The sequence below is a fragment of the Myiozetetes cayanensis genome, unplaced genomic scaffold (assembly GCF_022539395.1).
Source record: "Myiozetetes cayanensis isolate MyiCay16 unplaced genomic scaffold, myiCay2020 scf32, whole genome shotgun sequence".
Classification (NCBI taxonomy): Eukaryota; Metazoa; Chordata; class Aves; order Passeriformes; family Tyrannidae; genus Myiozetetes; species Myiozetetes cayanensis.
This window is the reverse complement of record NW_026087544.1, coordinates 1,041,858-1,066,920: the sequence shown is the minus strand read 5'-3', so window position 1 is coordinate 1,066,920 and position 25,063 is coordinate 1,041,858. Positions and strand designations below refer to the sequence as shown.

At 60.2% G+C, this 25,063-nt stretch overlaps 3 protein-coding genes across 3 annotated transcripts; all 3 read left to right on the top strand.

The window, feature by feature from the left end:
* Positions 1–1,553: 1,553 nt before the first annotated feature.
* LOC126645924 (pepsin B-like) lies at positions 1,554–5,446 on the top strand. Its single transcript, XM_050326782.1, has 9 exons — positions 1,554–1,651; positions 1,929–2,082; positions 2,488–2,605; positions 3,236–3,354; positions 3,678–3,877; positions 4,005–4,127; positions 4,342–4,486; positions 4,654–4,752; positions 4,904–5,446. The coding sequence occupies exons 1-9, from the start codon at positions 1,596–1,598 to the stop codon at positions 5,054–5,056; spliced, it is 1,167 nt and encodes a 388-aa protein (XP_050182739.1). The 5' UTR covers positions 1,554–1,595; the 3' UTR covers positions 5,057–5,446.
* A 1,045-nt stretch (positions 5,447–6,491) lies between these two features.
* On the top strand, positions 6,492–9,557 carry LOC126645925 (pepsin B-like). The gene is made up of 9 exons (XM_050326783.1): positions 6,492–6,547; positions 6,638–6,788; positions 7,059–7,176; positions 7,428–7,546; positions 8,053–8,252; positions 8,397–8,519; positions 8,598–8,742; positions 9,011–9,109; positions 9,320–9,557. Exons 1-9 carry the CDS (start codon positions 6,492–6,494, stop codon positions 9,470–9,472), a joined length of 1,164 nt encoding a protein of 387 aa, XP_050182740.1. The 3' UTR covers positions 9,473–9,557.
* Positions 9,558–10,352: 795 nt separating this feature from the next.
* Positions 10,353–24,905, top strand: TFEB (transcription factor EB). The gene is made up of 9 exons (XM_050327013.1): positions 10,353–10,584; positions 19,620–19,841; positions 19,919–20,173; positions 20,261–20,341; positions 20,986–21,106; positions 21,289–21,345; positions 21,762–21,837; positions 21,994–22,141; positions 22,464–24,905. The coding sequence occupies exons 2-9, from the start codon at positions 19,647–19,649 to the stop codon at positions 22,902–22,904; spliced, it is 1,374 nt and encodes a 457-aa protein (XP_050182970.1). The 5' UTR covers positions 10,353–10,584; positions 19,620–19,646; the 3' UTR covers positions 22,905–24,905.
* The last annotated feature ends 158 nt before the right edge of the window (positions 24,906–25,063 follow it).

Below are 25,063 nucleotides of genomic sequence, written 5' to 3'. Positions count from 1 at the left end.
CCCTGCCTGGGAAGGAGCTGTTGGCCGAGTCCTGCTCCGTGGGGGCGCTGGATCTGATGTTAGAAACTGCAAATCCGTGATTCCTGGTAGACTCAACACCTCAGTGCTGCCCAACTTCGGGTCAAGAAGTGTCAGAAAGTGGGATGTGTGTGTGCTGCAGAGGGCACCTTATTCCTTTGTCTGGTGGCAGGGCCGAGCCCAGGGGGGGCTGTGCCGGGAACCGCTGGTCTATTGACGTTTTGATAACCACACTTTGCTTCCAGCCAGAATTTGCCTTTTATCCAATCTTAATAAGTTGATCTTTCTATCAATCCTGCTGGCAAACAAGATAATTGCTTTATTATAGTCTCAATATCCAGCAAAGGACACACACTCCCTGGTGCTCCCGAGGGAATGAAATCCGTGTGGAGCGTTGACACGGGATAAGCAGCGATAGTGGTGCTGGAGGATGGAGAGGGTGATTTCCCCACTGGGAAGAGCCAGGCTGCTTGGATTGGGGATGCAAGCAGGGCTGGAGGAGCTCTGGGAAAATATGTAGGCTATAATTGAGAGGGTAGGGACCCATTTGCCAGACAATATTTAGGTTATAACCAAAAATGCTTTGGTTTGTTTGCTAGAAAATATTTAGATCGTGACCGAACCCATTTTGGTCCATTTCCTGGAAAATATTTGGGTTATAACTGAAAACATTTTGGTCTCTTTGGATGTTTGCTGGCAATCTGGGAAGTCTGTGTTTGTGGTTCTCTCTTTTTTTCCACAGGAAAAGAAAGCAAACAAGGAATTTTCTGACTTTCTGGGCTGGTGTGAGGAGGCGGTGGGTGGGTTAAACCCTGAGGGCTTCCCCTGTGGGTGAGTTGCACCTTCCCACACAGGGAGGCACAAAACCTGCCTTCAGATGCAGGATGGGAGGGAATCGGGTGCTCCACAAAATTAAAAACTAAATGGACAAACACGTGATTTCTGTCCAGATAGTGAACGGTGGGTGACATGGGAACCAGCTCCTCTCCTGGAGGAGAGGAGAGCGAAGGGCTGGGAGGCTGCTGAAGAGGAGAAGGACTGAAGGCAGAGCAGCACTGGAGAGACCATCTGGGACGAAGCAAGAGAGGGATGCCGGTGTTCTCCAGCCCTTTGCCCCGTGTCCTGGGAAAGCCTGGCCGCCGGCAGCCACCCATCCATCGGGGCGGAAGGAGGGCAGACCAAAGCGTTTCCATCCCGTGCCGAGAGCCGCGAGCGCCTTTGTCCCCAGGGAAAGGTTTGAACAGGTTTTGGCGAGCGCAGATATCGCCCAGCTGTGACGTCGGGTCCCTCCTCCCCGATAAGCTCCTGACCCCTTATCGGATGGCAGCACTTTGATCTCGCCAGCGAGGCCGAGCGCTGCCCCACTCGCACCCCAGCACCCCGCTAAGGGCACAGGCTCCCCGCGAGCCTCGTGGCCCGCAGCACAAAGAAGCCCTTGAGGCCGGGGGTGCACGAGTGGTAATGGAAAATGGAGGTCAGCAGATAAGGGCAGGCGCTGCCTCCCGCTATAAAACCCGGCAGCCCGGACGGCCCGGCCGCTGCCGTCGCCCCGGGGTGTGTGTGGACAGCTCGGCACCATGAAGTGGCTCGTCCTGGCCCTGGCGTGTCTCCAGCTCGCAGAGGGGTTGGTGAGGTGGGTGTCCTGCAGCAGGAGGAGCGGGAGAGGGCGGAGAACGGAGCCTGGCTGCAGCCCTGACCTGCAGGGCACCTGCCCAGGTGTGGCCCTGGCATCGCCACACTGCGGTCCCAGCCCAGGCTGCATCCCTCGCTGGAGGGCATCCCCGGGCACCCAGAGGGCTCCTGTTGTGGCAGGGTTTGAAGGAGTCCAGAGAACTGAGCATTTGAAAATGCCCAAATCTTCTCCTGATTTCCTGCTGTGTTTTGTTGGGTTTTTTCCTCCCTCTGTGCAGAATCCAGCTGAAGAAAGGTGAGTCCATACGGGAGAAGATGAGGGCAGCTGGAGTGCTGGGTGACTACCTGAAGAAAATTAAGTATGATCCAGTTAAGAAATACGGCTTCAAAAAGGGCTACGTTGTGAATGAGCCGATAACCAACCACCTGGATGTGAGTACCCCAGGCTCCCCTCTCGCTGCCTCTCTGCACACCACGTTCCCCTTTCCCTCCTTCCCAGCTGCTGGAGCGATCTGGTCACCCCAGAGCCTCCCAGAGTGAGAAACTTTGGCTCTTCTGCCACTCTTCTAAGCTTCTGGTTTAGACTTCAGGGAAGTTTTTCCCCAGCCATGAAAACTGAGGCCTTTCTGTATGTAACAAAAACACAGTAATTGTTTCATATTTCATCTTTTGGGAGAAAAAGCAGGGTGAGAGCTCAGCCTGCTCCTGCCTGGTTGGTTATTGGCAAGAGTGGGCCTGGCATTCCCCACCACCCTGCAAGGCACTGGGATGCCAGGTGAGAGCCTGCTCTGTTCCTGACCCTGTGGCCAATGGAGGTGCCCCGTCTCTTCTCTGCAGTCCTCCTACTTCGGGGAGATCAACATCGGGACCCCCCCCCAAAAGTTCTTGGTGCTCTTCGACACCGGTTCCTCCAACCTTTGGGTGCCCTCCATAGACTGCAAGAGTCCAGCCTGCTGTAAGTACCCCTGGTGTGCTGGGAGCTGAGCTACTCCTACTGCCTGTAGTAGCAGCCAGCAGCAGCTGCCACCCTGGAGCACTGCATAGCCCAGTTGTGCCAGGGACAATGCAGTGCCAGACCAGAAGTGACCCCAGGATGCTGGTCTGGGATAGCTGCTCCCGGTGCTGGTTGGTGCCTTCCCTGGGAAGCACAGAGCCCTCTGCCCTGCTAATGAAGGTGGGCAAATCCCTACGGCCACCCCAGGAAGCTCAGTGGTGGTGCCTGCCCTTCCGTAGCCGGGCAGAGGGAAGAGCAAAGCCAGGACCAGTGGAGCTGATGTCCTGCTCCCAGCAGAGCTCATCCCGTGTCACTCTGCCAGTGGGAGAGGGATGGGATTTCACTGCCGATGGCTTTGCTGGGTGGCTGTTGTGGTTGTGATCCCTGGAGAGGGATCCAGGCAAAACTGGGATGCAAACCTGCCTGAGAGAGTCCCACGAGGCAGAGGAACGGCCTGTTCTGCCCTTCAGGACTCATTCCCTGCCAGGGAAGCTGCTTTCCCGGGCATTGTCCCAGCGGAGTGACTGACAATGAAATCCCACCACAGCCAGATGAGCACATGCCCAGGATTTCCCCTCCTCTCTCTCCCAGTCAATCACGCCAAGTTCAAGCCCAGTGAGTCTGACACCTTCGCCCCCAATGGCCAGTCCTACACCGTGACCTACGGCAGCGGCTCCGTCACCGTCGTGCTGGGCTACGACACGCTCAGGGTGAGGGCACCCCATCCTGCCTGCTGTGTCCCAGCTGGGTGTCCCGATGCAAGGAGCCCCAGGACAGCCAAAGGGCAGATTTTATGTAGCCAAGACTTAAACAAACTGTGGGCAGAATGGATGCAAAGTGGTTATTGCCACCCTCAGTCACCCAGCTGGGGTTTGACCGTGTTTTAACCCAGTTCCTGCTAATTTTCCCTGCTGCCTGGTGCTGTTCTCACCAGCTGTGACCTTGCAGTACTCTTGGTCTTCCAGAGCATCATCCACCCCTCCCAAGGCTGCTCAGGTTTGCCGTGCTGACCTGGCCTCCCCTTGCCCTGCAGATCCAGAACATCACCGTCACAAACCAGGAGTTCGGGCTCAGCACGGAAGAGCCCACCCAGCCTTTCTACTTTGCCGATTTTGACGGGATCATGGGAATGGCCTACCCTGCCCTGGCAGTGGGAGGGATGCCCACAGCAGTGCAGGGAATGCTGCAGCAGGACCAGCTCGCTGAGCCCATCTTCAGCTTCTACTTCTCACGGTAAAACCTGCCGGGACGCTTGGCACTGTGTCCCCTGCCTGTCCCCTTGAGGGTTCCTTGTGGGTTTGTCCCTCTCTAGCCCACGTACATCACACTGATCTCTGCTGCTGTGTCTCTGATTTTGCAGCCAACCCACCTACCAGTATGGGGGAGAGCTGGTTCTGGGGGGAATCGACCCTCGGCTCTTCCACGGGGCCATTACGTGGGCACCGGTGACCCAGGAGCTCTACTGGCAGGTCACACTTGAAGAGTGAGTGGTGTTTGTGCCTCTGGGCGTCATCCCCTGGGCAGCTCACGGCAGGAGGGGGCACAGCTGTCCCCCAGATGCAGCTGCTCTTTGCAGCAGGCACAGGCTCCAGGCTGGATGTGTTTCAGAGCACCCCAGAGTGACAGATCCAGCCAAGACATGTTTAGGGTGCCAGTGGGTGCCTCAAGCGATGTCTTTCCCCTGGTTCTCCTCCCAGGGTTGCTATTGGGCAGTCAGTGACAGGCTGGTGCAGCCAGGGCTGCCAGGCCATCGTGGACACGGGGACCTTCCTACTGACTGTGCCCCAGGAGTACATCGAGAGCATCCTCCAGGCCCTGGGTGCCCAGGAGACCAGCTATGGAGTGAGTGCAGGGATTCTGGGGGGGGTGGAGCAGTGGGAGCCTTGCATGGGAGTCAGAGCTGTGGGCTCAACCAGGTCCCACAAAACTTATGTGGCATATGAGGGTATCTCTCCTCTCCCTGGGGGTGCTGTCCCACCCATAATCTGCTCTTCTCCCCCTCTCCACAGTATGCAGTGGACTGTGATGAGATCGAGAACATGCCCCCCATCACCTTCGTGGTCAGCGGTGCTCAGCTCCCTCTCTACCCCTCCTCCTATGTCCTGAACGTGCGTATCAGCTGAGGGGCTTCTCCTGCAGAGTCCTGGGGGGCCAGGGGAGGACCCAGAGCTCCCTGACCAGCAGTGATGTTCTCCCTCCCTGCAGCCCAGCTGGAGGGTCCCGGTGCTTGTTTGACTCCCTGTGGTTCCCCTCTTACAGACCAATGGCTACTGCACCCTTGGGATTGAGGTCACCTACCTGCCCTCCCAGGACAGGCAGCCGCTCTGGATCCTGGGTGACGTCTTCCTCAAGGAGTATTACACCATCTTCGACATGGCCTACAACCGCGTCGGCTTCGCCCGCTCGGCGTAGGGCGGTGGGGCAGCTCCACCAGCCCCTCTCCTGGCCCAGCACTGCCGGAGTGCCACGGCATTCCCAGGGACCTCTATGTTCCTTTACTTGCCCACATGACTCCCCATCCCTCGGGATTCCCGTGTGAGTGTGTCCTCACAGTGAGGACATGTTGTTACACATGACCTGTAACAAATAAACCACAACATCCCAAATCACCTCCGACCTCCCGGGTTTGTTGAGCGATGGCTGAGCACAGACTGATGGGTTACAGGTCTCAGACTCCCTTTCTCCAGCAAGGTAAGTGCCGTGACAAACTCCAGGGCTGAGGATAAAGCCACAGGGCTGGTCAGTCCCCACCTCCAACCCTCATCCTGGGCACCGGGAAAACTCATGTGAGGCCCCTGACCTTCCTTGCAGCTGGAAAAGGTTTACCAAAGTCCTGTGGTTAAGTCAAAGTTGGAATGTGAGGTGAGTCATGACACCCAAATGACCCCTAAACCCTGAAGCAGGGCTGTTCAGTCAGGTAAAACTGCACCAGAATTGTGGTGTGGCCGAAGGGGATGGGAAACACCTTGGGCGGGGGAGGTTGGGTAACCCTGCTCTTTCCTGGGATCCAGACTCGTTTCTTAGAAGCTCTTTCTGGTTATCAGATGCATTCACAGCTCTGTCATTTCACCGGGGGAAGGACACAAACTGCTCTGTGCTTTGTGTCAAAATATTGACACAGGCTGAGCACAGGAGACAGAGATTAAGTGGGCGCGGACAGCAGGGAAGGGCTTTCCTCCTCCCCTTGGACTGGGAGGTTTCTGGTGGAAATGGGGCAGTGGCAGGAGGGGACAGGTGAAGGCTGACCATGTCCCTGCTGATCTTCGCTCTTCCCTTTGCTCCCTGCAGGATCTGTCCAAGCCAAGGCAGATCCATCAGGGTGCAATGGAGGAGGAAGGGGTGCTGAGGGGTTTCCTGAGCTGCTGCAGGCTCCAAACATCATTCCATGACCAATAACTTGGGTGGGAATGGGGGCCCCTGTCAGCAGGGACCGGGGGCTCTGCAGGCACCTGCAGCAGGGGACAGCAGGGCTGCTCCTGCCCATCCCAGGAACACCAGCGGCAGGAATTTCCATCTGCTCTAAAGGGTGTGTTTTGCCTTTGTTTTCTGGAAAGATCGAGCTGGTGCTGAGGGCAAGAGTGAAGACTTTAACTTGTTAATAACCACAGGATTTTGCATTTTATCAGATGCCACTTATTTGGTCTCAGAGGCACTGGCCAATCCCTCGGTGCCCCAGCAGCCTGGCGAGGAGGGCAATCAGGGCGGCTGCGGTGATTAACACCCCGCGGGCGTTGGTGGAGGGTGGGAGCAGCGATAGGGAAAGGGGTGTCTGGAGCAGGAGCTGGGCACGGCTCTGGCTAAATACTCCCTGCCTGGCACAGGAGCTGCCACGGAGCCACCGGGGACCATGTGGGGACTGATGCTGGCCCTGCTCTGCCTCCCACTCGGGGAGGGGATGCTGAGGTGGGTCCTGGGGAGGGTGCAGGGTCTCAGCACGGGGGGGACCACAAAGGGATGGGGCCACTCGGCATCTCTGCCTCCTGCATCCCACAGGATCCCCCTGAGGAGAGGCAGGTCCATCCGGGAGGTGATGAGAGAGAAGGGGCTGCCGGAGGGTTTCCTGAAAAACCTCAGAGGGGACCCGGGGAGGAAATACCAGCTCAGTGGGGCTGTGGCTTATGAACCTCTCATGAACTACCTGGATGTAAGTGCTAAAGCTTCTCCTGCCCCCTCTGAGCCACCCTTGGGTTTGGGGATGCCCTCCTGCTTTCCTGGCTGCAGGGGGAAGCTCTGCAGTGGGGGCTTGGCTCCCTCCCCCCTCACCAGTCGAGGGCTGTGCTGGGTCTGGGCAGGGGTTTTGCTGGGGCTCCAAGGGCTGGCTGATGCTGGGAGAGGAGGGCAGGGGGCACAGGGCTGAAAACTCATTGAAAAAACCCAGGCAGAAACAGAAATCCACTCACACTCCTGTTCACAGACCTTCTACTTCGGGGAGGTCGGCATTGGGACCCCTCCCCAAAATTTCCTGGTGATCTTCGACACCGGCTCTTCCAACCTGTGGGTGCCCTCCACCTACTGCCAGAGTCCAGCCTGTGGTGAGCACCCCTGGGGGACACAGCCGTGGTGAGGGGGCTGGGACCCCCCCCATCGGTGCTCTCTGGAGCTGTGACAGGGAAACCAGTGACAGCTGCTGGGGTTTGGTGTCTGCTCCGCTCGGTGACACCGGCGGGGCTGGGTTTGGATGGTCCCTTCCCTGCAAAGCCTCGTGCTGGGCCCCCTGTGGGGACAGGGGTGCTGAGCCGAGGGCAGGATGTGACCTGGGGGCTGTGACCTTCTCTCTGTGCAGAGGACCACCCCAGGTTCAACCACAGCCTGTCGTCCACCTTCCTGGGCATCGACATGACCGACACCCTGAGATACGGGTTCGGGGACCTGTCGGTGGTGCTGGGATATGACACGGTGACAGTAAGTGACTCCTGACGTGTTGGTGTGTGGCTGCAGCAGGGTAAGAGGTGCCTGTGCTTACAGTCAGTCCAATCTGCTTAAAAACTCGTGGAGTAGCTGAAAGTACCTTCTCATTCTGGGATTAGTGCCTGGTTAGTTTAAGGTGTGTCAGCATGAGCTTACTCCAAGACTGGGATCTGCAAACAAACTCATTCCGAGTCCTCTGGGCTTTCCAGCCCTGGTTTGGGGTAAGGGATATCTTTGGCCATAAGAATTTGCTTTATATATGTCTGAGCTTTGCCCTCACAGGACATCAGAAATGTTCTGTGTGAGACTTGTAAGTGGTGAAAATGCGATTTTAAACTAATTTAAGAGGCAAGACCATTTTGTGAGTAATTTTATGAAATAATGAGTGATGGGAAAAAGACTGTGAGTCAGGCTGCTCCTGACCCCATTGGTGATGGGGATGAGCTCAGCATCTCCCAGTGTAGATTTGCCTTTGTGACCAAACTTCCCTCTTCCTCTAGATCCAGAACATCGTCATCAGGAACCAGGAGTTTGGCCTGAGCCTGTATGAGCCCAGCAGACCCTTTTACTACCTGGATTTTGATGGGATTTTGGGCATGGCTTACCCAGGCGTTGCCATCAGTGGTTTCAGCACGCTGATGCAGAACATGCTGCAGCAGAACCAGCTCAACGAACCCATCTTCAGCTTCTACTTCTCCCGGTGAGACTTCTGGCAGTGGGTCCTTCTCCCACAGGCACATTGTGGGTCTGTCCTTTCTTCCACCCTCACATTCTCCCCATTCAGCTCCAGCGCTTTCTGTGGAGCATCCTGCCTGATTTTGGGTCTCTTTTTGTGTCTTTCCAGCAACCCAACATATAATTACGGTGGGGAAGTCATCCTCGGGGGGGTTGACCCCCAGCTGTACTCTGGGGAGGTTATATGGGCTCCTGTGGTCCAGGAATTGTACTGGAAGATCAGTATTGAGGAGTAAGTGCTGCACCACAGCTCGGAGCGGGTCCTGGAGCAGGGGAGCCTCTTCTGATGCCTTTCCTGCTGGTTCTCCAGGTTCTCCATTGGGCTATCAGTCACCAGCTGGTGCAGCCAAGGCTGTCATGGCATTGTGGACACTGGGACATTCCTGCTGACCATCCCAGGGCAGTTCATGCCAGCCCTGCTGCAGGCGCTGGGTGCGGAGGAGAGCGACTATGGGGTAGGTGGGCAGGAGGCACTGGGTGATGCCGTGGGATGAGGACACACCTGGGTGGTGATGCTGAGCTGTGGGAGCGAAACATCTCACCTGGAACAGCCCTGCAGTGCTGTGAAACAGAAATAATTCTTCCAAACGTGATAAGTGTGGGTCAGCACAACCCTGGCACCATCAGAGCTGTGCTGACCCTTAAGGAGTGTGGCCACTGGCATAAGGCCAGTGCCAGCCTGAGGGTCCTGACCCCTCTGCCCCTCTTTGCCTCTCTTTGCAGTTCCTCGTTGACTGCAGCAGTGTCCCAGACATGCCCACCCTCTACTTTGCCATCAGTGGGGTCTGGCTGTCGCTGCCTCCCACTGTCTATGTCCTAGAGGTAGGTGGGATTTTACCCTTCCCGACAGGTCTTTGCAGGGCAGTTCTGCTCGGGAGAAAATCTGAGTTTCTTCTCAGGCACAGAGGCCTCCAGCACCTGATTCCACAGTGCTTTTGCTGCCTGTCTGTGAACCTGTTCCCAGCCACAGCAGCTGTGAAGGCACGAGCAGCTCCTCACTGGAGCTGAAATTTGCTCTTTTTCCCTCCACAGAATGATGGCATCTGCACTGTGGGGGTCGAGAGCACTTATGTGCCCTCTGACAGTGGCCAGCCCCTCTGGATCCTCGGCAACCTCTTCCTCAGGCAGTATTACTCCATCTTTGACATGGCCAACAACAGAGTTGGCTTTGCCCTGGCAACTTAGGGATGCTGAGCATCACCCATGGCAGAATTTGTCCCTGGAGCACCTTCTCCTCCTTTGGATCTGCGCAGGGTCATGAGTAGTGAATAAAGGGCTGCAAATCCAACTGCCTCATGTCTCCTCGGGCTGCAGCTGAGCAGGGTCTGGCACAGCTTTTCTTGATGGAACAACAATATCTGAGCTCATGCTTGAGGTTGTCAGGCTCTTCCCGGGCTTTCAGATGTGCATGGAGCCTTTGGATTGCAGCAATGACAAATTTGGGGTCGTTTTTAATGGGACCCCTATCCCTGCTGGGGCTGGCTGGGAAAACAGGGATGAGTGGGAGAATTTCTGGCTGCACCATCTGCTCAGCTCGAGGACTCCAGGGCTGAGCTGGTGTGGTGGCTGGAGGCTTCGGGAACCAGTTTGGAGCAGGACGTGCAGAACGAGGAGCTGCGTGTGAAACAGCTCCGGGTTCCTTCGGTTTGGGGGAATTGCCCACACGTATTTGCAAATGAATTAGGGATTAAAAAGAGTCATGCAAGGACGCTCACGACCCCGCTGCGAGGGGCCGCGTGATCCCCGTGCAGGGGGGGACGCCCGACACTTGTGCAAGGAACTGCAGGATCCTGATGCAAAGGGCTGCACGACGCGGGCACAGCCCTACCTTCACCCCCACCCCAACACCCCGCTCCTGACCCTCTGCGGGGTGGAAAACTCCGGTTTGGGGGAGAAAAAAACCCAAACGTTCCCGGGGAGGAAATCACCAAGCCCGAAGTGCCGCGGCGGCCCGGGCGGGGACTACAAGTCCCGGCAGGCGCGGCCCCGGTGCGAACTGCAGCTCCCGGCGTGCCCGGGGCCGGCCGAGCGAGCGAGGGCAGCGGGGCGGGCGGAACGGGCCGTGCCGGGCCGGGCGGGCGCTGCTGCCCTCCCTCGGCACGGGGCCGGGCCGGGCTGAGCTCAACCGGGCCGAGCGCAGCCTGACTGAGCCGGGCTGAGCCGAGCCGAGCTGAGCCGGGCTGAGCGGAGCCGAACCGAGCTGAGCCGAGCCGAGCTGAGCTGAGCCGAGGAGCCGAACCGACCCGTGCTGAGCGCAGCCGAACCACTTCGTTGCCTTCTCCGTCCCCCCCTCCCCGGTGAGTGCAGGGGTGCGGGGTCCCGGGTGGTCCTGGGCTCGGAGCCCACTTGGGTGCGGGGGGTTATGGGGATGTTTGGGTGCCCCCCCCCCGCCCCATCCCGGCGCGCTTCGAACTCGTAGTTTCTTTTTTTTGCCTATTTCGCGGTAAATAATAACGCCCCCCCCGCGCTCCCCTCGCCCCCGGCAGCGGCCCCCGCGCACGGGAGGCTCCAGCCCGGTCGGGGCCGTGGCTGCTCCCGGCGCTGCCGGGGAGGGTTCGGGGGTCTCGGGTAGCTTGGCCGGGTTCCCCCTCCGACAAAACGAGGGTCCTGGGGGCTGCGAGACCACCGGCAGCCCGAGGGGACCTGCCCGGGCCGCCTTTCCCGGCGGGACCCCCCGCACCCGCGTGGGGAAACTGAGGCACGGATGCTCCAGGGCACCCGGGGTTCGCTCGGGGGGAACCGTGTACCCCCCCGAGACAGGGCGCAAATATCACCCCGGCGTGGGGGACAGAGAGTGGGACCCCCCATGTGAGTCCAATCCCCCCCCAGCCCTGCTGCTTTTGGGGTCTGCAAAGGCTGGGAGGAGTTGGGGTACCCCGTGTCACGCGGCTTTTAGGGGGTGTCCCAGAGGACACCCTCCCCTCCCGGGGAGTTTAGGGGGCATAGGAGGGGCTGCCCTGAACCTACGGCCGCCGATTAATTGATATTCATGAATTAATTGCGAGGCAGGAAGGATTACGCCAGCCCCCGTGTCCTCCAGAGCCTCAGCGAGTCAGATGATGGGGAAATTTCCTTTAAAAAAACCCAAACAAACACAAACGGAACAGCAGAGAAAATCTGGTGGTTATTGTGCTCTTCTAAGATAAATAAATAAGCCGGTGCGAGTCCGGGGAAAGCAGGGCCCGTTTCCAGGAATCCCGGCGCTCCTGCGCGTTCCCGGCCCTTGGGGCACGGGGGAGTTTGTGTTTTTTATATAACAGAGAGTCCGGCAGCGGCGGAGAGGGGGACCGGAGGGGATATTTTTTCTCTCCCCCCTCCTCTGTACTTCCCTGCCATGTTTGCTTGGCTTCATGCACGGCTGCTCCGGCCGCAGCAGGGAATGGGGCTGGTTTCTCCCAGCTGCGGGTGCCGAGCCTGCCCTTACCTGCTGCCGGGGGATCCGGCAGGGAGAACCGTGCTGGGGCCGGTGGGAATTGGGGACTGGGCGGCCGGAGTTGGGAAGCCGCCGGATTTGGGCTGTGGGGGTGGGTGTGGTGGCGGGTCACACCAGCACGTGCTGACCCCGCCGTGCGTGGAGGGGAGCCGGGTGTTTTCCGAGGGATGCTGGGCTTGCTTCCTGAGGGATTCTGGGTTTGCTTCCCGAGGGATGCTGGCCGTGTGTGTTTTCCATGGGATGCCGGCCTGGCCGGCCGCCCTTATCAGTAGGAAACCGCTCCGGGGTGGAGCTGGAGCTGGCTGCGGCGGGGCGATCCAGCATCCGGGTGTTTGGGATGGAGTTGTGATTCCAGCCAGCTCTTTTATTGCTTTTTCCACGCTCCGCGGCGCCGAGTTTACGGCACGTGTGTTCCTGGTCCCCCCCTACCCCGGCACCGCCCGCCTGTGCCGTGACGAGGGTGCCCTGGTCGCTGGTTTTTGGAGGTGCCGTGGGGAACGGGAAGAGCCCCGTGGGACAAAGTGATGAATCATCGGAGCAGGGGGGACATTCCCAGGGCCGAGGGTGGGGTGGCCAGATCAGCACAACCCCGCGGGGAAAAAACAGCCCTGCAGGGAAACAGGGCCGGGGAGGCCATGCCGGGGGCGTCCCCCCCAAGTGCTGAGGGTAGAAACCCCCTCTGGCTCCTCGTGGCTCTTCCCACAACGTGGGGTGCGGGATGGGGGAGCTGGGGGCTTGATGTCCTGATTGCACAGCAGGGACCTCATCCCTGGAGTGCTGTTTCTCCTTCCCTGGGGTGTAGAGAGCTGAAGGGGAGGGATGGAGCTGGCACATCCCTATCACCTCTGTGCTCCATCCTTGGGGAGAGCTGGAGGTTGTGGGGTGGTTTTTGGGGGCACCTTGAGCTGCACTTGCCCAAAAGGAGCCATTTCCTAAGTCCTTTACATGGGGTTATCCCTCTTCCCACACAAAGAGGAACCGGGTGGGGGAAGCAGCAGGGTCCTGGGTGTGGGGCTGCAGCCTGGCAGTGGCACCACACCACTGGCACATCCCTGTGGCAGCATCGTGGCATCCCGGGCTGGTGGTGAGGGGGGCTCTGAGGTGCCAGGTGTGCTGTGCCACGCTGCCTCCAGCCCTCTGGGCATCCTGTGGCATGGCCTGTCCACAGTGGCATCACCTCCATGAGCCCAGGGAGGCACCACCTGGACCTTTCTGAGCCGCTGTGTGGCCCCAGAGTAGGGATGGATGGGATGCAGTGATTCCCAGGGCGAGCCGTGGTGTTCGTCACTGAAGGGCTGAAAGGGCTGATCTCTTCCTGAGCACACAGGAAGTACCTGCTCATCTCTCCATTTCCCCACTGGTGCACACGTGAGGAGCCCCAGTGGTTCCCCCCACTTCATTCCAAGGTCGGGCCCCTCCGCCTGGGGCTTGGCATGGGGTCCCATGCCATGGTGAGCCCAGGAATCCAGGAGCCTGTGCTCCAGGAGGAGGTCCGTGTCCTGCTCCTCACCTTCCAGGGAGACCCATGAGTTGGCTGGAGGTGAAGGCGATGCATTGCTGAGGAAACTGGGAATGGGGGATTCTCCATTCCTGGAGGCACGGGGGCAGTTTGGGAGGTGTTTTGGGGAGGTAGGTTCTCCAGGGCTGGAGGAGGAGCATGGAATGAGCCCTGTGGGATGCCCAAGGGATTTACAGTGGGTGGTGGGTGGGTTCACCTGGACAGGCTCACCAGGGGAGGTTCAAGGTCTTTCAGTGACACGTCCCCGTGGTCCTACAGCCCTTCCGAGGAGGTTGTGCCATCTTATCTTTAAAGGTCTCTTCTAAGAATTGCTCCTGGGGTTTTGTCACCTTTCCTAGGAGCACATTCAGCTCCAAACAAGTTCCCCACACCCTGTGCTCTGCTTAAATCCTCTCTAGTAAAATGGGTGCAACTTTCTTTCCGGATAAACCTGAAATGCCCAGTGTGGGGACAGGCAGGGGAGTTTTGGGAGCCTTAGGGAGCAGCGAGGGCAGCAGTGCTGGCTCTCAGCCAGGCTGTATCCTCGGGATTTTGGTGGAATCGCATGGGGTAGGGAATTTTGAGGAGGAAATGAAGAGGGGGCTGCAGCCATCCGGCACACAGGGAGCTTTTCCCTGCTCCTGGATCGCACACCCCAGGGGAGGAGGGAGCTGGTGCCAGCGGGCTTGGCTGCAGCTCCCGCCTTATCTGCAGCAGGGTGGGTGCCACGCTCAGCCCCGGCCCTGCAGCTCCTCGGGGAGCGCTCCGGGCTCCGGGCAGGCGAAGGGTTCGCCTGGAGAAATCCCAGCCTGGTGGGAGAAACCTCTGGGCTCCTCCGCGGTGGAACCGGCGTAACGTGCGCCCGTAGCCAGGGCCCGACCCGGCTGCACCGGCGCGGTGCCAGGGCAGGGGCTGGGTTGGCAGCGGGGGCTCCCGAGAGAGCAGTTTGACCTTCACGGAGCAGGACAGCGCCGGGCTGAGCCGGGGGGAAGGAGGGAAGAGCAGAAGCCTCTGCTCAGCGGGTAAGCAGCGGTGGCCGGGTGCTCCCTGGGCATGAGGGGTGCTGCCAGGGTGGGATGGCAGCGGGACGAGCCCTGGGGCCGTTTGGAAGGGCAGGGCACAGGCTGTCTCCGACCTGTTTATTCTTGGGGAATGGGAACAGCTGCGTGTCCCATGGCCGGGGCTGCCGGGCACGGTACGGTTACATGAGCTCTGCCTCCGCCGAGCCCACGGCCGGGCCCTGGGGGCTGGACACGGCGTATTTATAAATATTACCTCCTTCCAGCAGCACGGGGCTCGCAGGGAGGGAGGGAGGAGGGATGGAGGCGGCGCTAGGAGTGCCTCTGGCACTGGGGGGGGCACGAGGTGGCCACTGTCACCTTGCACCTTGTGCTCGTGGCGCGGTGAACTTGGGGCGCGTGGAGCTCAAGGGCTGGTTTGGCTGAGCATCCCAACTTGCCAGGATGGTTTCTAGGATTTTGGGGCGTGTGGTGGCTCTAAATCCCAGGGCCGTGGTGGGTTATCTGCCCTGCTGGATCCAAGCTGGGGGCCGGGATGTGCCGTCCTGCCAGTTCCCCTTATTGCTCATTTATGCGGTTATTTAAAAAAGCCAACACCCAAGTTGCCTGCAGTCACCTCAAATTGGGGCAGGATGGGGTTTGCTTTGGGGCCCCACTGCTGGGTGTCTCCTTTTCTGAGGTGAGCAGGACGTGGAGCGGGATGTGGAGCCTGTCTGTCCCCACCAGCCCCTCCAAGGTCACCCCGCTCCCCTCCTGCCTCCCCTGAAGGTGGGCGTGATACGGGGCTGATTAATCACTGAGCCCGGGGTGGTGAAGCTGTCGCTGGCTCAGCCCTATCCTCCTGCCTCTTCACACTTTTATTTTTGATTGCTGCTGTTGGGGGGGCAGGAGGGGGGCCAGGGGCTGCCGGCAGGGGCTGTGAATTCCCCAGGTGGTCATTTGGACAGTGATGTTTCAATCAGGGCTCCTGCTCTGCTCCAGCCACTGTGCAGGAAGGGATTTTGCTCGGGTTTGGAGGCAGGAACTGGCCCCACCATGGTGGGGTCCCAGGGGTCCCCCTGCCTCTCCCAGCCCTGGAGCTGGCCATGGGTGCCAGTCTCCACCAGCTGGTGTGATGGTCTGCATGCCATCCCTCAGCTGTCCCATGCCGGGCAGAGCGGTTTTTTGGGGTGAAAAAGAAGCTTTTTTGGGGTGAAGAAGAAACATTGGAGCAAGGCTGTGTATTAATAACCCCATAACTGCTGCCACTCACAGGTGGGCTCTCGTGGACATACCTTGGCACCGCCACAACCAGGGGGCTTTTCATGGACCCCATTTATTGAGCCCTGGGAGCGACACTGCGACAAGGGACACTCGGCCCTGTGTGATACCCGGGGTCGCTGCCGCCTCCTTGGTGGGCTGGGCGTTCTGGGGAGCCCTGCAGCCGGGGTCGCTCTGCCCTACAGCCCGGTGTAAATGTTTGTGCTGTGCCGGCTGCCTGGGCCGCTTCCAGGCGCGGTGCTTAGCGCAGGGCAGGGAAAGCATTTGGCCTCTGACCCGGGGCCTGTTAACAGCGTCGCGGGCCACGTTTCTGAGATGCCGCGGCTAAAAACGGTGCCGGTGACTCAGTCCCTCGCCGGGGTTGTCAACTGACCCCGGCCTGTCTTTGCCAAGTCCCTCCGCCTGCTCCTTCTCCCTTTCAGGGCTGCGTGACCTCCCCGGGCAGGGAAGGAGCCTCCGCACAGGGCTGGGGTGGCCCTGCCCACCCACCTGCCCGACACATCTCCTGCCCATTGGGTGGGTGATGGGGAGGGCACCGTTGCTCTCGGGGGTTGGAAATGGGGCTTTCCCACCACCTCATCCTCACCCCAGAAGGACATAAGCTGGGTGGGATTTCTGGAGCCTCTGGTGCAGCCTCAGGCATGGCTAATGTTGGTGCTGGGTCAGGGTCTCCAAGGATGGAGGTTGCCTTCCTTAGTGCCAGGTTTTCCTCCGTGTGGGGAGGAATCCCTTCCTAACGCTGCAGGTCAGACCCTGTCCCTCTGCCCCTTCCTGGGGCTGCCCACCCTCCTCATTCTGATGGAGGTGGCCTGATTGCTCACTGCTGTACTGCAGTGAGAAAAACAAGCATGTTTGGAGGTTTTTTGCAACTTCCCCCCCTTACCCCTCGTGGCTGCTGCCTCGTTAAAACCAGGGGCCTGAAAATGAGGAACACAGAGCGCGGAGGAGCCGCGACCTGCTGGCCCTGGCACTGGAGGGTCCCCCAGCCCTGTCCTGCACCCAGGTAACCCCTGCCCTGTTGTCCCCCCTTCCCACACAGCAGGGCCCATCCCTGGGCCATGGGCACCCATGGGGTGGCTTTGTGGGTGCCTAGCGGGGTGGCAGCTCAGTGATGTTGGAGCAGATGCTCCTTGATCCAGAGCAAACACCGCTGGCCTTGTGGCTCCCTGGACCCAGCCAGCTGTGCCTGCCTGGGCTGGGGTACCCGGGGCTCCCTCACTTGGCACCCCTGTGTCTTTCCCCACCCCCCTGGCATTTGAAACCAAAAAACGAGGAAGGAAGGAAGGGACGGCTCAGCCGGCACTCGCTGCCAGTAGCGAGAAGCGAAGCTGTTTTCACTTCTTGCTTCCCTCTTTCCTTTTTGCTGCCCCTCAGTTACCAGCCCGGAGCAGGGGTGGGTGGGCAGATGGCCTCGGCCCCCCTCCTTCCCCGGGGGTCCCCGCTCCCGCCCGGAGCTGCTGATTGATTTTTCCGCTCGTAAAACAGCCGCGATCGACCGGGAAATCAACACAGGCGGGAGCGGGGCTGGGCAGCGGCACCGCGTGCACTGAGTTTGGGGGTTCTCAGCTGAGTGGGGCATGGCTCCCTCCCTTCAGAGGGGCAGGCAGGTGTGTGGCATTTGCAGGGGGTGTGTGTGTGCCTCATGGGCAGGACTGGCACCTCGGTGCCACCTCCCCATGGCCGCCCTGGGAGGGTAACCTGATCCCTGCGCTCTGCAGGGGCTAAATCTGGAAACTGCCTCAGGGCAGCTTTGATTTCTGACCCACACCTGGGCCTGGGCAGGAGCCCTGGGGGTGTGTGGCTGCAGGTGTTCTGGCCCCTCAGGTGTCTCTGGGTGCCCCACGCTCCTCTCGGCAGTGGGTCTGTCACCAGCCTGGCCCCTCGCGTTGCGGAGCAGCACCCGATGTCGCTCCAGAACGTCCCAGCGGTTGCTGAGCAGCCGACCCCGTGCCACGGGCTGTCACTGCAGGGATGAGGGACAGCTCGGGGCTCTGTGAAGTCCTGATGGGGATTAGGGAGGGTTGGGGCAGCTCTGGGTGCCACTGGGGATCCTCCAGCTGGAGCCACCCCCGAGTGCCATCCTGGCATGTTGGGTTCTTGATGAAATAACACCCCAGAGGGAAAGCAGGAAAGGTCCAGAAATAACCGCGCTGCTAAGTAGCAGCAGAGATGTTTGGAAGGGAGATGCATTCCCTGGCAGTGGGTCTGGTGGGTGGTGATGGAGCACGGCTGCAGCCTGGACAGCCCTGTGTTCTGTGTCCCCCCCAGACGGGAAAAGAGGAGTTGGGGTGTGGAGAGGGATCATGACCTTTTTCCTCCTCCCTCCAGCTTCCCACCCCTCAGCCCCTCTTCTGCCTCTCCATCCCCTTGCTGTTGCTCAATCACCCACCCTGGGCCTCCCACTGTCCTGCCTCCCTGTGAACCAGGATGAACCCTTGCCAGGGTCTCCTCCCAGTAGAGACCAGTCTGGGGCTCCCAGTGATGCAGGGACGGCTCCTGCTCATTGGGAGAACCACAGGGCACCCTCCCAGGAATAACAGCTATCCTGGATGGAGCTGCCACCCCCTGTGCTCTGTGTCTGTCCCCCTGGATCAAGGGATGGTGGGATGTGTCTGCAGGGTGGGACATGTCCCCCAGGGTGGGGTGCCTGCACAGTGACAGCCGGGTCCCCATCCTGTCCCGCCGGGGCTGACTCAGAGCGAAAGCAGAAGCTGCTCAGTGTTTCGGGGGGCGGGGGGGAAGCCAAGCAGAACCAAGGGGGTTATTTTAAACCTGACCTAATTTCCCCCCTCTCCTTATCAGGCCTGGCTCTGGCCGCCCTTCCCCATCCTCATCCTGAGAGAGAGGGGATGCTTTTGATGCCCCCCACCCCTATTTTCTATAAGGGGGGTCTTGCAGCCAGGCAGGGCGGTGGGACAGGGGCCGGTGGGGGAGAGTGGGTGCTGTGTTGTGGGTGGCTACACCTTGGCACCCTTCAAGTGGCACCCTCTGTGGGCTGTCCCTGGTGTCACTGGGGTCTTTTCCACGGAGCTCTGCTGTTTCCCATCTCAAACAGCCCCCTGTCCTCTCCTCAAGGGCCATTTGCAACATCAGCCTTAATGAAGCTCCAGTGGATAACTGTCCCAGGCTCTCGGCTCCCATCCCCTCTTTGGACAGGCCACCATGGCTGATTAATTCCCTTCCCCTTGCCGGTCAATAGCTGCTCTTGAGCTGTGTAATCATATTGCTGTCTGTGCTGCCTTGATTTAATTTCCCCCCAGGACAGCGCTTGGCACCGCGTCCCAGGGCCGGTGTTTTGTATCTGCCATGGCCCCTCTGTCTGCGATCACACCTTGTATTTAAATAGCAGAACCCCCCCCAGTTTGTCTGGTGATGCCCCCCAGGCGTTTCGTTCCCCTGGCAGCTTTGCCTCGGGTCCTGTGCTCTGCTTCCCTCCCACCCTGCAGCTGCAGATCCAGACCCCCATCCCGCATCCCAGCCCCGCGTGGGGAAGGAGCCCCGTGGAGAGCTGCCGTGGTGGGTCGGGCAGCTCCCCGTGCCCCGGCATCCTCTGGCCCTCCGCGGGCCGCCGTCCCCTTTGTACGGGGGAACAAGGGCCGGTCTGTGCGGGGCGGGGGCCTCGCCCGCTCCCCCCGCCCCCGCGCTCGCGTGCGGGCCCCGCACAGAGCCCGCCTTGTTCATCCCACCCCAGAGCCGAGCTTTGGGACAGCCTGGGCTGGGGTTAAACCTGCCTCCGGCTCCTGGCACCCGCCGGCCTTTTCTTCCTGCTCTTGCCTTGCTTTCTCTTTCCCTTTCGCTCCCGGGCTCTGGGTTTTCCCGTCCCTCCGGTGTTTGGGAAGTTGGTGGTTCAAAGCTCCGGCTGAACCCGCGGTACGTGAGTTCACGCTCTCCGGGCGTGGGGTCCTGGCTGCTCCCTGTCCTCCTCGGGTCCCTGGCTGTCCCTGGGGACAGCGGTGGTGTGGTGGGAGGCTGCAGCAGGAGGACAGAGCCATCCAGCTGGTGTTGGGATGTTCATCCCTGATTAGGGCCGGTGCGGGTGCTCCGGGGTGTCGCTTCCTCCCCGTGCCTCAGTTTCCGTGCTGCAGAACAGGCTGTTGGTGACGTGCCGTGTCCTCCTCTCAGGGTGAGCTCGGTGTCCCCCCCAGCACCATGGCGTCGCGCATCGGGCTGCGGATGGAGCTGATGAAGCAGCAGGCGCAGCAGGAAGCGGAGCGGGAGCGGGTGCAGCAGCAGATGATGATGAACTACATGCAGCAGCAGCGGATGCCCGTGGCCTCCACCCCCGCCATCAACACCCCCGTTCACTTCCAGTCCCCACCGCCCGTGCCTGGAGAGGTCCTCAAGGTACCGTGCTGGGGGTGTCCCCCCTACCCGGGCGTGGGGGAGCCCGCAGGGGTCCCTCATGGTTTGTCTCCTCACAGGTCCAGTCCTACCTGGAAAACCCCACCACGTACCACCTGCAGAAGTCACGGGACAAGAAGGTTCAGGCTTATCTCTCTGAAACCTACGGGAACAAGTTCGCTGCCCACGTCAGCCCTGCCAGCCACTCTCCCAAGCCCCCGCCCGCCGCGTCCCCCGGCGTCCGGCCCGGCCACGTCCTGTCCTCCTCGGCGGGCAACAGCGCTCCCAACAGCCCCATGGCCATGCTCAACATCGGCTCCAACCCCGAGCGGGAGGTGAGGGGGTGTCACCGTGCTGCTGGGGGGGCACAGGGTGCTGGGAGGGGCAGGGGAGCCCGTTGGAACTTGAGCTTTTCCTTTCAGTTTGATGAGGTCATCGATGACATCATGCGCCTGGATGACGTTCTGGGCTACATGAACCCCGAAGTCCACATGCCCAACACAGTAAGTGGGGGGTGATAGGAACGGGTCAGACCTGGGGCTGAGGGAGGGTAGGGGGTTCTGGGGGCCCCACAGCCCTGTGCTTGCAGGGACAGAGGTGGCACAGAGGGGACATTCCTCCACATGTGGGGTGCCAGCCCAAGCCAGCCCCGTCCTTGTAGGCAGCAATGTCTCCCTCTTTCCACAAGAGCCAGTTCTGCAGCTTCTTTCCCTCTAAGCACAGTTGGGAAACCTTTTAAAAAGCCGGAGAGGTGGGAGAGGGGCGTGGGGAGGGACCCACTGTCCACTACAGCGTGGGGGGATGTGAGTGCTGGGAGCAGTTTCCCAGCAAGAAGCTCCTCAGAGCAGCCCTGTCTCCTGGGTCAGATCCTATGGCAGCTTGTGCCTCCCAGTGGGATTCATCCTGCCGAGCCCTTCTTGGATGTGATTCATCTGCCCTATTTTAGATGTTGGCCGTGGGAGGGGATCAGCTGTGCCCTTTGAAGTCCTGTTTTCTTTGCTGCTCTGATTATTGCTGCTTTAAGGGTCATGGGAAGACAATTCCACCTGCCCGGGCTACGCACTCCCATCCCAGAGGCCAAGGGGCTGGGCTTGATCCCGGTCCCCATCCTGGATGGAGCTAACCCACCTGTCCCTCTGCTTTTCAGCTGCCCATGTCCAGCAGTCACATGAATGTCTATAGTGGGGACCCCCAGGTGACGGCCTCGCTCGTCGGTGTCACCAGCAGCTCCTGCCCTGCTGACCTCACCCAGAAGAGGGAACTCACAGGTACGTCCCCAGAGCTGGGGTGGTGACAGCGAGTGCCAAAAATGGCTGGCTGGGGCTGCTCTGCCCCCTGGGCAGGGAGGGCAGCTCTGGGGAGTCCTGGGGGGCTCTGATGCCAGCCTGGGATGCTGGTGGGGTGAGGCACAGCCTCGACCCCTCTGGGTGATGTTGTGGGTCTCCTGCAGATGCCGAGAGCCGAGCCCTGGCCAAGGAGCGCCAGAAGAAAGACAATCACAACCTGAGTGAGTTCAGTGCTGGCTCTCCCTGTCCTGACCCCAGAGCCCTTTCTCCATCACTCTTCATCCTCTCTCCTCCTTTCTCTGAGTTGGGTCTCCCTTCCCATCCCACTTCACTGTCAGGAAAGACCCCCAGCCCCCTGCATGGCTCCCTCTTTCCTGGCTGTCCAAAATGCAGTGCAGGAACCTCCCACTGTCCTTCTGGTGGGGGGGGAAGTCAGACCTGCTGGGCCATGGCTGGTGTTTGGCTCCAGAGGTTTCTCATCCTGAGCCCCCCAGCTCCAGAGGGTCTGGCTGGGGCACAGTGGTGGCTCCCAGCCCCACAAGCTGGGAGCAGCAGCGTGTCTGGGGGGGCTGTGGGATGTGGAGCCTCCCCTGCTCCTGCTGCCCCCTCACTTCCATCCCTCTCTTCTCACCTGCAGTCGAGAGACGGCGAAGGTTCAACATCAACGACCGCATCAAAGAGCTGGGGATGCTGATCCCCAAGGCCAATGACCTGTACGTACCCCTGGCTCCTGCAGGGCAGGATAACTGTGGGTCCTGTGGGCTTGCCCAGCACACGGTGGTACTTGCAGAGGGGCTTTTGGTGCAGCAGGGGTGGGGGGACACGTTGCTGGCACACAGGCCCATCTCTTTTTCCACCCTGGATGACAGGGACGTGCGCTGGAACAAAGGGACAATCCTGAAGGCGTCTGTGGACTACATCAAGAGGATGCAGAAGGACTTGCAGAGGTCACGAGACCTGGAGAATCACTCGCGGCGCCTGGAGATGACGAACAAGCAGCTGCTGCTCCGCATCCAGGTGAGCTTCCCTGCGCTCTGCCCTCCCTCTGCTCGGCTCCAGCCCCACGAGCAGCTCACCCCTGCCCTGCCAAGGGCACAGGCAGGGGCTCTCACCCCTCTTCTGGCTGGTAAGTCCTCAGGAGCAAAGTCTACAGACAAACCTGGTGTCTGAGGCTCAGGTCGCTGCACCGTGTTGAGCTTTGCATGGGTCACCCGTTTTCCATCCTCCACCTCTCTCTCCCAGGGGCTCCTTCTCTGTGAGCTCAGTCCCTCTGCTCCTGCCACCTCCATAAATGCCCGTGTGTGACATCCCACCAGAGCCCCGCTGTGTCCCGTTGCAGGAGCTGGAGATGCAGGCACGTGTCCATGGGCTGCCCACCTCCTCGCCCTCGGGCGTCAACGTGGCCGAGCTGGCTCAGCAGGTGGTCAAGCAGGAAGCCAGCGGGGACGAGGGGACGCTGGAGCCACTGCTGCCACCCCCGGACCCCGAATCGCAGCCGCAGCCGGCGCTGCCTCCGCCGCCCCCGTCCCCCTTCCACCAGCTGGACTTTACCCACAGCCTGAGCTTCGACGACGGCTCCCAGGGCTTCCCGGACAGCCTGGAGCCTGGACACAGCGCCTCCTTCCCATCCCTATCCAAGAAGGAGCTGGACTTGATGCTGATGCAGGACACGATGCTGCCCCTGGCCTCTGACCCCTTGTTCTCGGCCATGTCCCCCGAGGCCTCCAAGGCCAGCAGTCGCCGGAGCAGCTTCAGCATGGAGGACACAGACATGCTGTGAGGAGGAGCTGCTGCGGCGCCGGGGCGAGGACTGGCCCGTCGGGTTTGGTGTGTGAAGTCACAGGACACGCCTGGCAGGAGGAGCCCGTCCTGCCACGCACTCGAACCTTCCCAGGAGTACCTTTCTCTATGCAACGGGGGCTCGGGTCGTGCCCGCCGGGTGCCACCGTGTCTTTCTCAGCTTGTTTTTGCCAGGGGCAGGAATGGACCTTCCTGGCTTGCTGTGGCGTTGGCCTGACTGCAGATTCCACAGCCTGGGAGCGTGGTCTCGGCTGCTTTGCCTTTCAGTGAAACCCTCCCGGCCTGGCCCCCTTCCCCAGGGCGCCTCTGGGAGCCCCCAGCCCTGGGAGCAGAGGGACGATGCTCCAAGCTTTGTGTCTGGCTTTGCTGCCTCCTCACCCCGCTCCCGGAGCCCCCATTCCCGAGGAACCTTGTCCAGTGTGGTGTCCGAGCCCCCAACACCTCACGGTGCCACGTCCCTTGTGCTTCCTCCTTCCCCGGAGCCCTCGCTGCCTCTGGGGTCACAGGGCTGGGGGGACACCAGGGGCTCCAATTAGTGGAGCACGTTAATTACCGTGGCACCCGGGGGGTTGTCTGAGTGAGCTGGGCCTGAGGCTACAACTTCAGGTGGGTGTTGAAGGCATCCAGAACGGCTGGGATGGGGTGCTGGATGCTCCACCAACCCCCTGCTGTGACCCCACCCGTTGGGGGGACCCCAGCTCGGGGTGAGGCAGCACCCACCACCCCAGAACCTCGCTGGCCTCTGGACAAGGGCTGGACACGGTGTCAGGTGACCTCCAGCCTCCCTGGAGATGTCCCCACAGAGGTGCCTCGCCCTGTGACACGGAGCCCTGGCTCTTTGCTGGAAGGATAGAGGGGTTTTACACCGTTTTGGGGATACCTGTTGAAAGTCCTGCCCCATGTGAGCATGAGTGGTTTGTACCAGTTGCCAAACCTGAGCTGCTGCTCTCTGCCTTGCACTCTGGGGGTTGTTTCTCTTCCAAGTGTCACCAGCTCGTTCCCCAGCCAGGATGGCTCCATGCTGGGCATCTGCTTTGGGCTCTGCTTCTTCTGCCTTCCCAGACTGGGAGGTGGCTGGGAGGGAGCTGGGAGGGGCAGGGGGACACTGTTCACAGGGAAAATACTGCATGGATTTATTCAGGGAGAGGAGGGAAGGCGGGGGAGAGGAGACCCCCTTGGCAACCATCACCCTCTGGGCCGTGGGTGCCCTCGGGGATGGGGCTCCCTGAGTGCCCCCCGTCCTGGACCAAGGATGAGGTCAGGAAAGCCCAGCCAAGGTGGGACAAACATGCCCCATCGTGGCTGGATTTGGGATTTGAGGTGGGGAACACCCCCTGGAGAGGTGCCTGTGGGATGTGAGGGTGTGGGGAAGTGCAGAAGGAGGGGAGGAGAGGGGGAAGGAAGAGGGAGGAGGTGTTGGAGTGGCCCTGGAGTGCTGGGGACAGGGCAGGGGCCAGGAAGGAGGGTGCTGGGTGAGGGGCTCTTGCTTTGAGGAGCTGTTGGGTTTGGGGTGTTCACAGGAGGCCTTGGCACCCTTTGTGTGCTGCCGTTAGTGCCTGTAAAGAGAATTATCCCCTGGCAGGGTGAGAGCACCCAGCGCTGTGCTGGCTCCCTGGGGATGGGGGATCCATGGATCTGTGCACCCCAGAGGGGCTGCCTGGCTGCCTCAGGGCAGGCCTACGAAATTCCATAGGAAATTGGGATTATCGTGGCTTTAGGGTGGTTCTGTTGGGCCCTCAGGCACCAGCAGCTCAACCAGAGCACGAGATGTGGTGTCTCCCCCAGCCGTGAGTAAACAGTTGTGGATTATAATTATTATTATTTTTTTTAATCTTTTGGGGGTTTTGTTTGTTTTTCTTTTTTTTTTTTTTTTTATGCACTGTGCTCTGATTAAAAAATTTTACTACTGTTTTATAAATAAATGTATAAAAGAATGAACTGGAATGGAAGAAGAATCATTAAAATATATTTATTTACAACATCCTGGAGCATTGCAGTTTCTTCTTGTCCCGGAGGAGGGAGGGTCATGGTGCTCAAAGGACACAGCAATGCCACAACTGTGCCCAAATTTGAGGCTGCTGCAGCATCCCTGTCTTATGGGGTAGCTGCCCTGGATGTGGGGGCTGGGATTTGTTTTGG